At 39.2% G+C, this 10,381-nt stretch overlaps 1 protein-coding gene across 2 annotated transcripts in view; it reads left to right on the forward strand.

The window, feature by feature from the left end:
- Positions 1-286: 286 nt before the first annotated feature.
- The window catches only part of LOC107752242 (voltage-gated potassium channel subunit beta-3-like), a 35,125-nt gene continuing 25,030 nt past the window's right edge, over positions 287-10,381 (forward strand). Inside the window, exon 1 of one of the 2 annotated variants that reach the window (XM_016568171.1) lies at positions 287-550. In XM_016568171.1, coding sequence (XP_016423657.1) covers positions 540-550 — 11 coding nt within the window. In that variant the 5' untranslated portion in view covers positions 287-539. Of the gene's footprint in view, positions 551-7,883; positions 9,074-10,381 lie in introns of those variants that run through there. The other variant, XM_016568170.1, reaches the window with a different exon arrangement.

The raw sequence follows: 10,381 nt of genomic DNA on the forward strand, positions 1-10,381 counted from the left end.
TACAAAATACAAAATACAAAATACAGGATCAGCAAGAAACCTAAAGCCTCATCAGGGCCAGCAAGCAGCGCCGGGGCAAAAGGAGCTGTGCAAGGCCGTGGGAAGGGGCAGAAAGGAGAAACAGACGCTCTGGCCTCTCAGATCCTGGAGGCGGCACACAGACTGGTTGAGAGGCGGCGTCTTGAGCTTTACCTGAGAGAGTGTGCATCTAAATGCTCAGTTGAGAGCTCAAACCGAGGACGAACACAAACCAAACCAAACCCAGGAATATGGCCATGTTTGGAGTAAAGGGGGGCAAGTTCTCCATTGAGGACCTGTACAGGATCAGCAAGAAACCTAAAGCATCATCAGGGCCAGCAAGCAGCGCCGGGGCAAAAGGAGCTGTGCGAGGCCGTGGGAAGGGGCAGAAAGGAGAAACAGACGCTCTGGCCTCTCAGATCCTGGAGGCGGCGCACAGACTGGTTGAGAGGCGGCGTCTTGAGCTTTACCTGAGAGAGTGTGGCCTCAGCATCAATGACTGCCAATCAGAGAGACAAGCCATGCTGTACCGGTGAGTGAGAAGCTCTGTGTGTGTGTGGAAGTGCTGGGGAAATGCTCTCTCAGCGCTGTCAACATGTCAAACCTGATAAAGCGAATGTGAAAGGAGAGTAAATGAAGGTGTATAAAAGTGGAGGTAGCAGCAGCAGAACAGAAGCTGCATTCAGAATGGGATGCTGTCATGCTGTTTGCTGCACAGTCAACCGTATACAGTAGTGCGCTACATAGCTGTTATGTGAAGACACTTTGTTGCAAACAGTGTCATTTTCTCATCAAATTTGTTTGCTTTGCATTTAAATAAATAAACAGAAAACAAATAAATAGAAACAAAAAATCCTGCATACTACCAAAAAGATTAACCAATAAATGAAATGCATATTATACCTGCTATTATTTTGCATGATCATTGGTGTGTATTTATTAAACAAAAAAAATTTAAATATCAAATATAATTATACATAAACAAATAATTATAAGCAAAAAAAAATGTGTGAAATACTATGCAGTGATAAGTGTCTTTGACAGTAGTTGGCTAGAATCGCTTCATTGTTCTCACATTACCTCACTATGTTGCATGTTAACATTCAGTGAATGTTGTTCAGTTATCATCTTAGAATAATTGCGGTTGTGCATTTAAATCTAATTTTGTGTAAAAATGTCTTTGGCAGTGTTTAAAAATAATGAGTTAAAAACCAAGGCTGGTATTACTTATTGTTTGTTCGTCGCATTATAAATACAGTACATTCTCAGCAAAATCAGTGCAGAAAAAGTACCTTATAAAAGGTGCATTTTAGTACCTTAAAGGAGACATATTATGCCCCTTTTTACAATATGTAATATAAGTCTCTGGTGTCCCCAGAAAGTGTCTGTGAAGTTTCAGCTCAAAATACCCCACAGATCATTTATTATATCATTTTGAAAATGCCTATTTTGAGTGGAAGCAGAAACACGCTGTTTTTCGGGCCTGTGTCTTTAAATGCAAATGAGCTGCTGCTCCCCGCCCCCTTTTCCAGAATAGAGCTGCGCCATTACAGCTCGTACCTGCTACATCTGTTTTGGTTCTGATTATCATGTTTATCGCTCTGAAATCATGCGTTTTAAACCATATTAGTTTAAACTTCTGATATACGGTTTTCTGAGCGCACACATCCGAAGCACACGCACAGAAAGCGGCTGTCACAGCATGTGAGTACTAAACTAAGTTCTCATTCACACACAGATTTACGTTAAAAACACACGAGTTACAAAAACAGTGGGTTATGTCTGTGAAGGTAAACAGCTGGGAAATAAATCACATGTTTATTTTAGATCTGTGAGGCAGCAGCAATATACAGTAAATAAATCAATAAATCACTGCTCTCTTGTCTCTGAGGCTGGGACTCTAAACAGTGTTCTGTGCTCGACTGTGCAGCCAAACACAGAACAGTTAGCATGCTTTGCTCAAACTTTCGCCATGGCTTTAGAGCTGGTACACCGTTGTCGCTTACAAAATCAAAATGACGGCGCCGTGGGTGGAAACTTACAGATTAAGGGACGGCAATATTATAATGAGATCCCTTTGCCACGTCACCAAGGGAGCGAAATCAGACGCGCTCGTTTTTTCAGACGCTTGCAGAAAAAGGCTTCCCAAAACAAAGTTACTGGGTTAATCTTTTTCACTTTTCCTTGGTTGGTAGATGCACCAGGGACCTGATTATAGCACTTAAAACCTGGAAAAGTCAGATTTTCATGATTTGTCACCTTTAAGGGTGCATGTTATGACACTAAGGTACTAATGTACAGCTTTTAGAGGTAAATAAGTAAATAAGCCCTTTTAAGGGTACTGCTCAGTAACAAGATGTTGTACCCTCAAAGGTTTCTGCACATTTTTTTTTTCTGACAGTGTAGAAGGTCGAGTTGAATGCAATGCATTTTGGGATGCAGTGGATTACACAAGGTGTTCTGGTTATATATTGCATATTTCTGGCAAATGTACCGAGACAATCCGGCATTCTATGCATATAATAAATCTACATATAATGCAGAAACAATACGAGAATAGTATTCCATACTTATTTATCACAAGGAACACTAAATAATACACTGAGACTCTCCTGACATAGTGGACATGTTGTGAGGTTTATTGATCCTGTCATAATTGCACCATAACAGGACCATAACAGTCCATAACAATTTTACTTCCGAGGACAACAAATCCCATAAGGCTGTTCTGTGTCCCCAGGTGATTAGTTCTATGCAGGTTGCCATGGGAACTGCCGGCCGTGCTCAAGGTTCGCTGGTTTGAGGCTCAGGGGCTACAGTGTCCTTATATAGCCAGAGAGATCGCAGTGTGTGTGTGTGTGTGTGTGCGTGTGCGTGTGAAAGAACGACGGTCCTCTATGGCCTGACTGGTGTCAGGTGTGGTGCATTATGACATCTCACGTCACTATGGATTCATATGAAAACCATATATAGATGCAAAACAGAATGTTAATTGATTCTTCTGTCCAAGCTCAAACTGCACAGACAGTGATAAAGAAGTCATTTATAGGCTGATTTGCCTGAAAAGTTTAAACCTTGAGACTACAGCGATTTTAAACATGAGTTTGCCCATATGGAAAAAAAATACATGGTAACACTTTAGCATAGGGACCAATTCTAACTATTAACTAGCTGCTTATTAGCATGCATATTACTAGAATATTGGCTGTTTATTAGTACTTATAAAGCACATATTCTGCATATTCTACATCTCTAATCCTACCCAATACCTAAACTTAACAATACCTTGCTAAGCAGTAATTAGGAGTTTATTGAGGCAAAAGTAGTTAATAGTTAATTAATAGCGAGAATTGGACGTTAAAATAAAGTGTGACCAAAAATATATTTTTATATTTCAACATTCATATACAATGAATGGAATAGCCTATACTAGAGGTCAAAACTACATTTATAATTATTTAATGTTTAATTTTTTTCATATATTGTAAAATTGTAATTTTTTTTAGAACATTGTATGTTCCCTGTGGAGATTTATTCAAATGTGTTATATGTTCACACGTGTTATAGACAGCAAACACATTTTTTTCCTTCAAACGTGATATATGTGAATATATTTTCTACATTATAAATGCACTAAAAATGTATTTATATTTTTAAAATATATTTTCTAAAATATACAAAAAAATTGCCAAAATTTGGTTTTCGCAAATACATTTTGAAACATATTTTCCCAAATATATTTGCCCATTTTTGTACATATTTAAAAATATATTTGGGAAAAAATATATCCAAAATATATTTTAAATACATGCTAAATATACCCCCATTAATATATCCTCTTCAAAAAAAAAAAACCTACTATCCAAAAAATACAGAATAACATCAAAATCAGACAATAGACTAAGCTTACCAAATGCTAAATGGGAATCAGACTTATCCATTGCTCCAGACGCCGTTTTCTGGACACAAATCTGCAAAAATATCTACTTTATGACAAAAATGCAACTTATACAGTATAAGGTACTTCATAGATTTCACCAACCTGGACGAAAATAGTTTAAAATGGGATTTACTTCAGAAACCTGCTCACATTGCACACAAAATAAACCAGACACAAATATTCACGCTATATGGCATTGCACCCCAATCAATAAATTCTGGGAAAACGTCACTAAATCACTATCCGTCCTTATGGATTGTGTCATCCCAATGTTTCCCTCCCTCTGTATTTTAGGTGACATAACCATAATCAATTTAAACAAAACAAAGAGTTTACTCCTAGTGGTTCTAACTATTGCCAAGAAAACTATCCTCATGATTTGGAAATCAAGGAACACCATACATATGGGGATAAAGAAGAGGTAACGACCTTGATTAATATTAAACATAGTTAAGCACATATAAAGATGAATTTATCTGGTCTGATCAGTTGTGGGGCTTCCAGCACTCATTCCTGATATCGTGTCTTTTTTCATGTTTTTCAATGTGTTGCCTTAAATTACGACATATTGGTTCTGTGAAGATAAAGATGGTGAACATGCAGGAAGCAGAGGCTTATGTTTAACAGCTTAAAGAGAAAACAAAAATCCAGAGAGGGCAATGAGTACTGATGGTGAGGATCTGGAAGATGAGTGATAGAAAAAAGCAACGAGAGTAAACAAAATGCCTTCAGTTTGTGCAGCGTTTGTCTGAATGCATATCCCGCTGTTTGAAGTGTCCGTGCACATGTGTGTGTGTATCTGTGTACGCTTTTATGTTATCGCATATATGTTTTCTCCAGATGGAAGCACTTAAAAGCTCTGTCTCTCCAGGGAGGACAACGATATGTTCCCAGTTTTCCTCTTTTTTGAAAAACATATTCGTACTTCCATGAATAATTGACATGCAGTTCTCTTTGCTATCCACTGGAGGCCATGCAACAGATTTATTGAAGAAAAGCGAATGAGAATTAAACTGTTTTCCAATCCTCATTTAATGCTACTTAAACTAGAACAAGAACGAAAGTAGAGCTTTTCGTCCTCTGATAAATCCCTTCACGCTATCGGACGAGACCTACTTTTGTCATTTTCTGCCAATTAATTTGCAATTATATCTTAATTATGCTTTTAGTAGGACACACCTTAGAGGCAAATAAGAGGGCATATTCTGTCTTTCTTTGCATCGTTCTACCGCCATATGAACTAAATCTCAAACCAGGTGCTTTGTGCTCTGATTCCACGAAGCACATGTTCATTCACCGCACCTCATGTTGTTTGCTGTTTGAAGCCTAACAGAAGTACAATCTAATACAGTGGTCTCCAAACTCGGTGTCCTGCAGAGTTTAGCTCCAACTTCCCTCAACACACCTGCCTGGAAGTTTCTAGCATGCCTAGTAAGACCTTGATTAACTGGTTCAGGGTTGGAGCTAGACCCCTAATCTACAAGTGTCACCCTTATCTAATGCAACAGGGATGCGATGAGCTTTATTTTAGTGGCTTGCTCAGGAACACAGCAGTGAAAATTAATGGATCGCCTCTGACACAGCTGTGTTGCTGCACTTATCGGCTTATAATATGGTCAGTTTGAGCAGGACAACATGTTATTTTTGAGAGACAAAGTGAAATAATGGGGGGGGGATCTTTAAAACTGTATTACTGCTATTAAACATCTCTCCCTACAAACACAAAATACACTATTGTTTAAACGATTGTCGGTAAGAGTCAGTAAGACTTTAATCAATAGTTTTATTCAAGTTTTTTATCAATTAAATGCAACAGTAAACAGTAAAGACATTTATAATGTTACAAAAGATTCCAATTTTAAATAAATGCTGTTCATTTGAACTTTCTATTTAGCAAAGAATCCAGAAAAAAATCACGATTTCCACAAAAATATTAAGGGGCACAACATTGTTATCAATATTGATAATATTAAGAAACGTTTCTTGGGCAAATCAGCATATTAGAATGATTTCTGATGGATCATTTGGCAATGAAGACTGGAGTAATGATGCTGAAAATTCAGCCTTGCAAGAATAACAATTAAATTAAATTTTACCATATATTTAAATATAAAATATGTTCTGGTGTCTGAATAATAGACTCTGCTTTTAATTGCTGATAAATTGTAAATTCATGCTGATCCGGCATTTTTGGAGCATTTCAGAACCCTGGACAGTTCCTAAAAGAGGATTCCTGATTGGTTCATTTGCCTTGTCAGAATGTCTCTGATGAGAGCAGATTTGTTCTATTCCCCCCCATGTTCACTACACAGCACAGCTGCGCTGTCACTGGCTGATTCCGCTGCACTGCCTCGCTCTGATTGGTTGGCAGCAGTCTCTGTGTGCCCTGATGCACTGAGTATGGCTTTAAAAAACATGCTTTAGCTGCATGACAGTGTACAAATGCGACTCCATTTGAACAGTCAGTTGAACAACACACAGAACTCCCACGATTCAGAATGTAGGAATGCTTACATTTCTCCTTAAACAACTGCAGTTTCATGTCGATTCAGCATTATTCGGGATGCTTTGGTGTGAATCATTTTGAGGTTTTGTGTCCTGTGCCTGTGGTCAGAGAGTTGGTTCAGTGGAGATGTTACAACAGCAGCATTCATCAGCAACCGTCTGGCTCTAAAAACCACCCGTGGCCTTCTTAAGCAGTTTGTGAGGAGAGCCAAGAGCATGTTTTTGTTATTCATATTTATGTCAGGGTTGCAGTTCACTCATTGTACAGGTTTATGATCAACTGAGAGACTTGGTAGAGATTGTTCTTGCAGTTTAGTTCAAAGTGTGTGTGAGTTACATTTTGTGTTACGTCATATATATATATATATATATTACATGTTTATGTCTATCATGCCATCTTAAAATAGGTATGAAATGAAAATAAACCCTATCTGTTTTCTAAGTGCATGTTATAGACCTTAATGTGAACAATTCACCCGTGCATATGCCATTTATTTTATTTTTTGGACCCTGTAATGTTTAATCAAAATGTCATAACTGGACCTTCTGGTGACTTCTCTCATGGAGGACTTCTCCAGTTATTTAGTCCACTTAAACGCCGTCCCTGCAAGCTCACATTCATCTGTCTCCACATTTGCGTGCAACACCCACATTTCAACAACCAATGCACAGAACCAAATCTCCACCCTACATTTTCTTTTCTTTTTTGATAATCTGTCGCTACTTTAATTGTATCGCAATTTGATTGTTTCCCTTGCTCTCTCTTTCTCACGTTCTGTGTTTGAAGTTTGATTGTGTCCAGAGATTGTAAAATATTTCCTAGTGTATATTACATATTTTATGAAAAAAAGAAAAGAAAGTTGTGAGTTTTAAACATGAAAAATTACCTTATGGAACTATGTGTTTTTTGTTTTAGTCAGTTTAAAGATAGTTGGATAATATTATACGTTCAGAGTTTTAAATGTACTGCAGAAGGTCTGTGGGCCAACATGTAAAAATATGCTAATTTATTTGAAAATTTAAAATATTTGGTCTGTTAATGGTTAGAAAAAAAACTGATGCATTTGCTAATATTTAATATAACCCTACAGTGTTATAAGTTAAAAATGTAGCATTATATTAGAGAGACTTTGTCTGATAGTCTGAATGGCAGATTCCTGGTTTTATTTTATTCTCCACCTTTGGAACCTTTTTGCTTTGCTGCCTATGCATATATTTAAGCAACAGAGGAATGTAAAATATTGTGTGTGTGTGTGTGTGTGTGTGTGTGTCAAGCACTAACCCAAACAATAACGTGATTAATCCGCAGTGGTCCTGCTCAATTCACACATTAATCACAATGGAGATCGGAGAGAGAGAGAGAGAGAGAGAGAGAGAGAGAGAGAGAGAGTGGGGGATCACAGAGGGTTTCATTGGCTTCTGAGTTGGCAGTATAGCGTTTGATGGCTCTGTCGCTCTGAACGGAGGCACACTTCCCTTCACATCTCCATCGACAGCCTTTCGTCGTTATACCACCTTCAAGATGCGACATATGGGCTACTATGGTCATATCTGACGATGGAATATGGACACTGCGGAGCTGTCAAACTCTCTTTTGATCGCGCGCGATGATCACCATGGCAATAATTACGCGTCAGGAAAACAGCGCGACATTTGTTGCCGTGTGTCGAGCGCGTGAGGGCGCGCTGTGGGTCAGATAGTGACCATCACTACCTAGTGACTGTGTGCGCGAATTTGTGTTCATACGACTGGAGACGAGGAGATGGCCAGGCGCGTCTGAACACAAGCTGCAGTCGCGTTCGACCACCGCGTAGCTGAGCTTCAGTGTTATTTAGGTGAAGCGGCGCCGGCTGTTGCGCATCCCGTCGGTGGAAACCCGGTGTGGATGGGTGGTTCCGCATTTTGAGGAGGTCCCCCGCCTCATACAGAGAGACCACCCGGATTCTGCAGAGGAATGCTTCAACACGGAGAGGAGCGTCTTCAAGTTGCGTCGATCCGGGTATTGGAGAAGTGCAGTGGGCGATTGCATAGACAGACTGTGCACGCAGCGGCACATTAAAGGTCTGGACAGCAGCCAGACGTGACTTTTTGAGTGGCGACATAAACAAGCACCCCACCGCGTTAGGGTTGCGTTTGGACGCGTGCCCTCCGCGCAACAGCTGCAAGTTTGTGCCAGCAGGTGCAAGACCTGACTTGAGTACAGGTTTGCCCTGTGCATCTATCTATCTATCTATCTATCTATCTATCTATCTATCTATCTATCAGGCACATACTGTGAGACTACCACAAACACAAAGCGTTTCAGTCTGATAAACTCAAACACACAAGTGTCACAAGTGTGTGAGAGCCGGTCAGGATGCAGGTCTCATTCGCTTGTACGGAGCACAATCTGAAGAGCCGCAGCGAGGACCGGCTGTGCGGCCTGCGAACTGCCCCTCCACCAGGGGGCAGCGGAGGTGGAGGAGGTGGAGGGAGCGGACAGGGGGGAAACGGCAACTACGCCCCTCAGAGCTTGGTCAAATCACGGGACCTGGCGGGGTCCCGACCCCTGCCGCAAGGCCACGCCCACATGAAGGAGGCCATTGGAAGACACAGTAGCATGAAGTACAGGTGAGACAGGTGGAAGTGGCGTGTGTATGTGTGTAACACCACCTGTTGGGTGGCAGACAGGGTTATTCTGCGCTGGCTGATGTTTTATGGGTTCTTTAAAGATTCATAAGGGCCCACTGACAGCCAATTTAAAACTGAGTGCGTGTGTGCTCACTTCAATGCGTGTGCTATGGCTGAGTTGAATGAATGGCAAACTGGATGTCAAAGGGGCAGGAATGGAATCGCCTCCTTTGCTTGCATTATTGACTAGTTCATCAAATGCCTTCAGTGTTTAGTACATTTCAATATTTTATATATATATATATATAGCACGATAAGCTCTCATACCATGACACACAGAGTTAGTTGTTGCATAAAACACACAACTTGCCAAAAGTAGCTTGTTTAATGAGTTATTTTTTTTCAGTAATCTGATTTGTGATTAGTGTTTGGTGGATGATAAAAGAGTGGATGGTCTCAAGTATCTACACTGTAAAAGATAACCTAATAAATGTGACCCTGGAGCACAAAACCAGTCATGAGGGTCAATTTTCTGAAATTGAGATTTATGCATCATCTGAAAGCTAAATAAATAAGTTGTCCATTGATGTATGGTTTGTTAGGATTGGACAATATTTGGCTGAGATACAACTATTTGAAAATCTGGACAGGAAAAAAAAAAAAAGCCAGCCTGCAATTCGCTGTCAAAACTGATAATGTTAGTCAAGGATGGCATATTGCTGCCTGCATATTTTACAAACAGTATATTTCATTAATTGATATAATTTTAAATACCAATCTACTATCAAAATCAGATTTTTCCTTAAAATGTACTGATAACAACAATAATAATACAGGTTGTACAATCATAAGTGGCTTGTCCATAAAACATTCCCAGTACTCGTATATAGATGTGCATATCGCCAAACACACAAAGACAAAACACCATCAGGGCAACACACACGTCACTAAAATGATGCATAAACATGAACTAAATAACAAAATATGTAACACAAAACATCCCAATGTGCATTACTGCTAACAAAATAAGAAACATAACTATTTAAAGAAAATATATTCATATGTCATCACTTAGGGACTTCTGGGAATGTCCTTTTATTGTTTTTGTTCATAATTTTTACTGGCAAAACCCATATATTTGGCAGTATTTTACAGCAAAATTACTTGTAATGTGATGTTAAATAAATAGTTTTTTCACCGCATGTGGTAATTAAAATTACAAATATTTTTTACAGTGTAGGCACCAGAATGTTAGAAAATATTACATGTGTCGTCTCTTTTGATTTGAAGTAACCATCTTAACTACCG

The sequence above is a fragment of the Sinocyclocheilus rhinocerous genome, unplaced genomic scaffold (assembly GCF_001515625.1).
Source record: "Sinocyclocheilus rhinocerous isolate Xijiao unplaced genomic scaffold, SAMN03320098_v1.1 scaffold1915, whole genome shotgun sequence".
Classification (NCBI taxonomy): Eukaryota; Metazoa; Chordata; class Actinopteri; order Cypriniformes; family Cyprinidae; genus Sinocyclocheilus; species Sinocyclocheilus rhinocerous.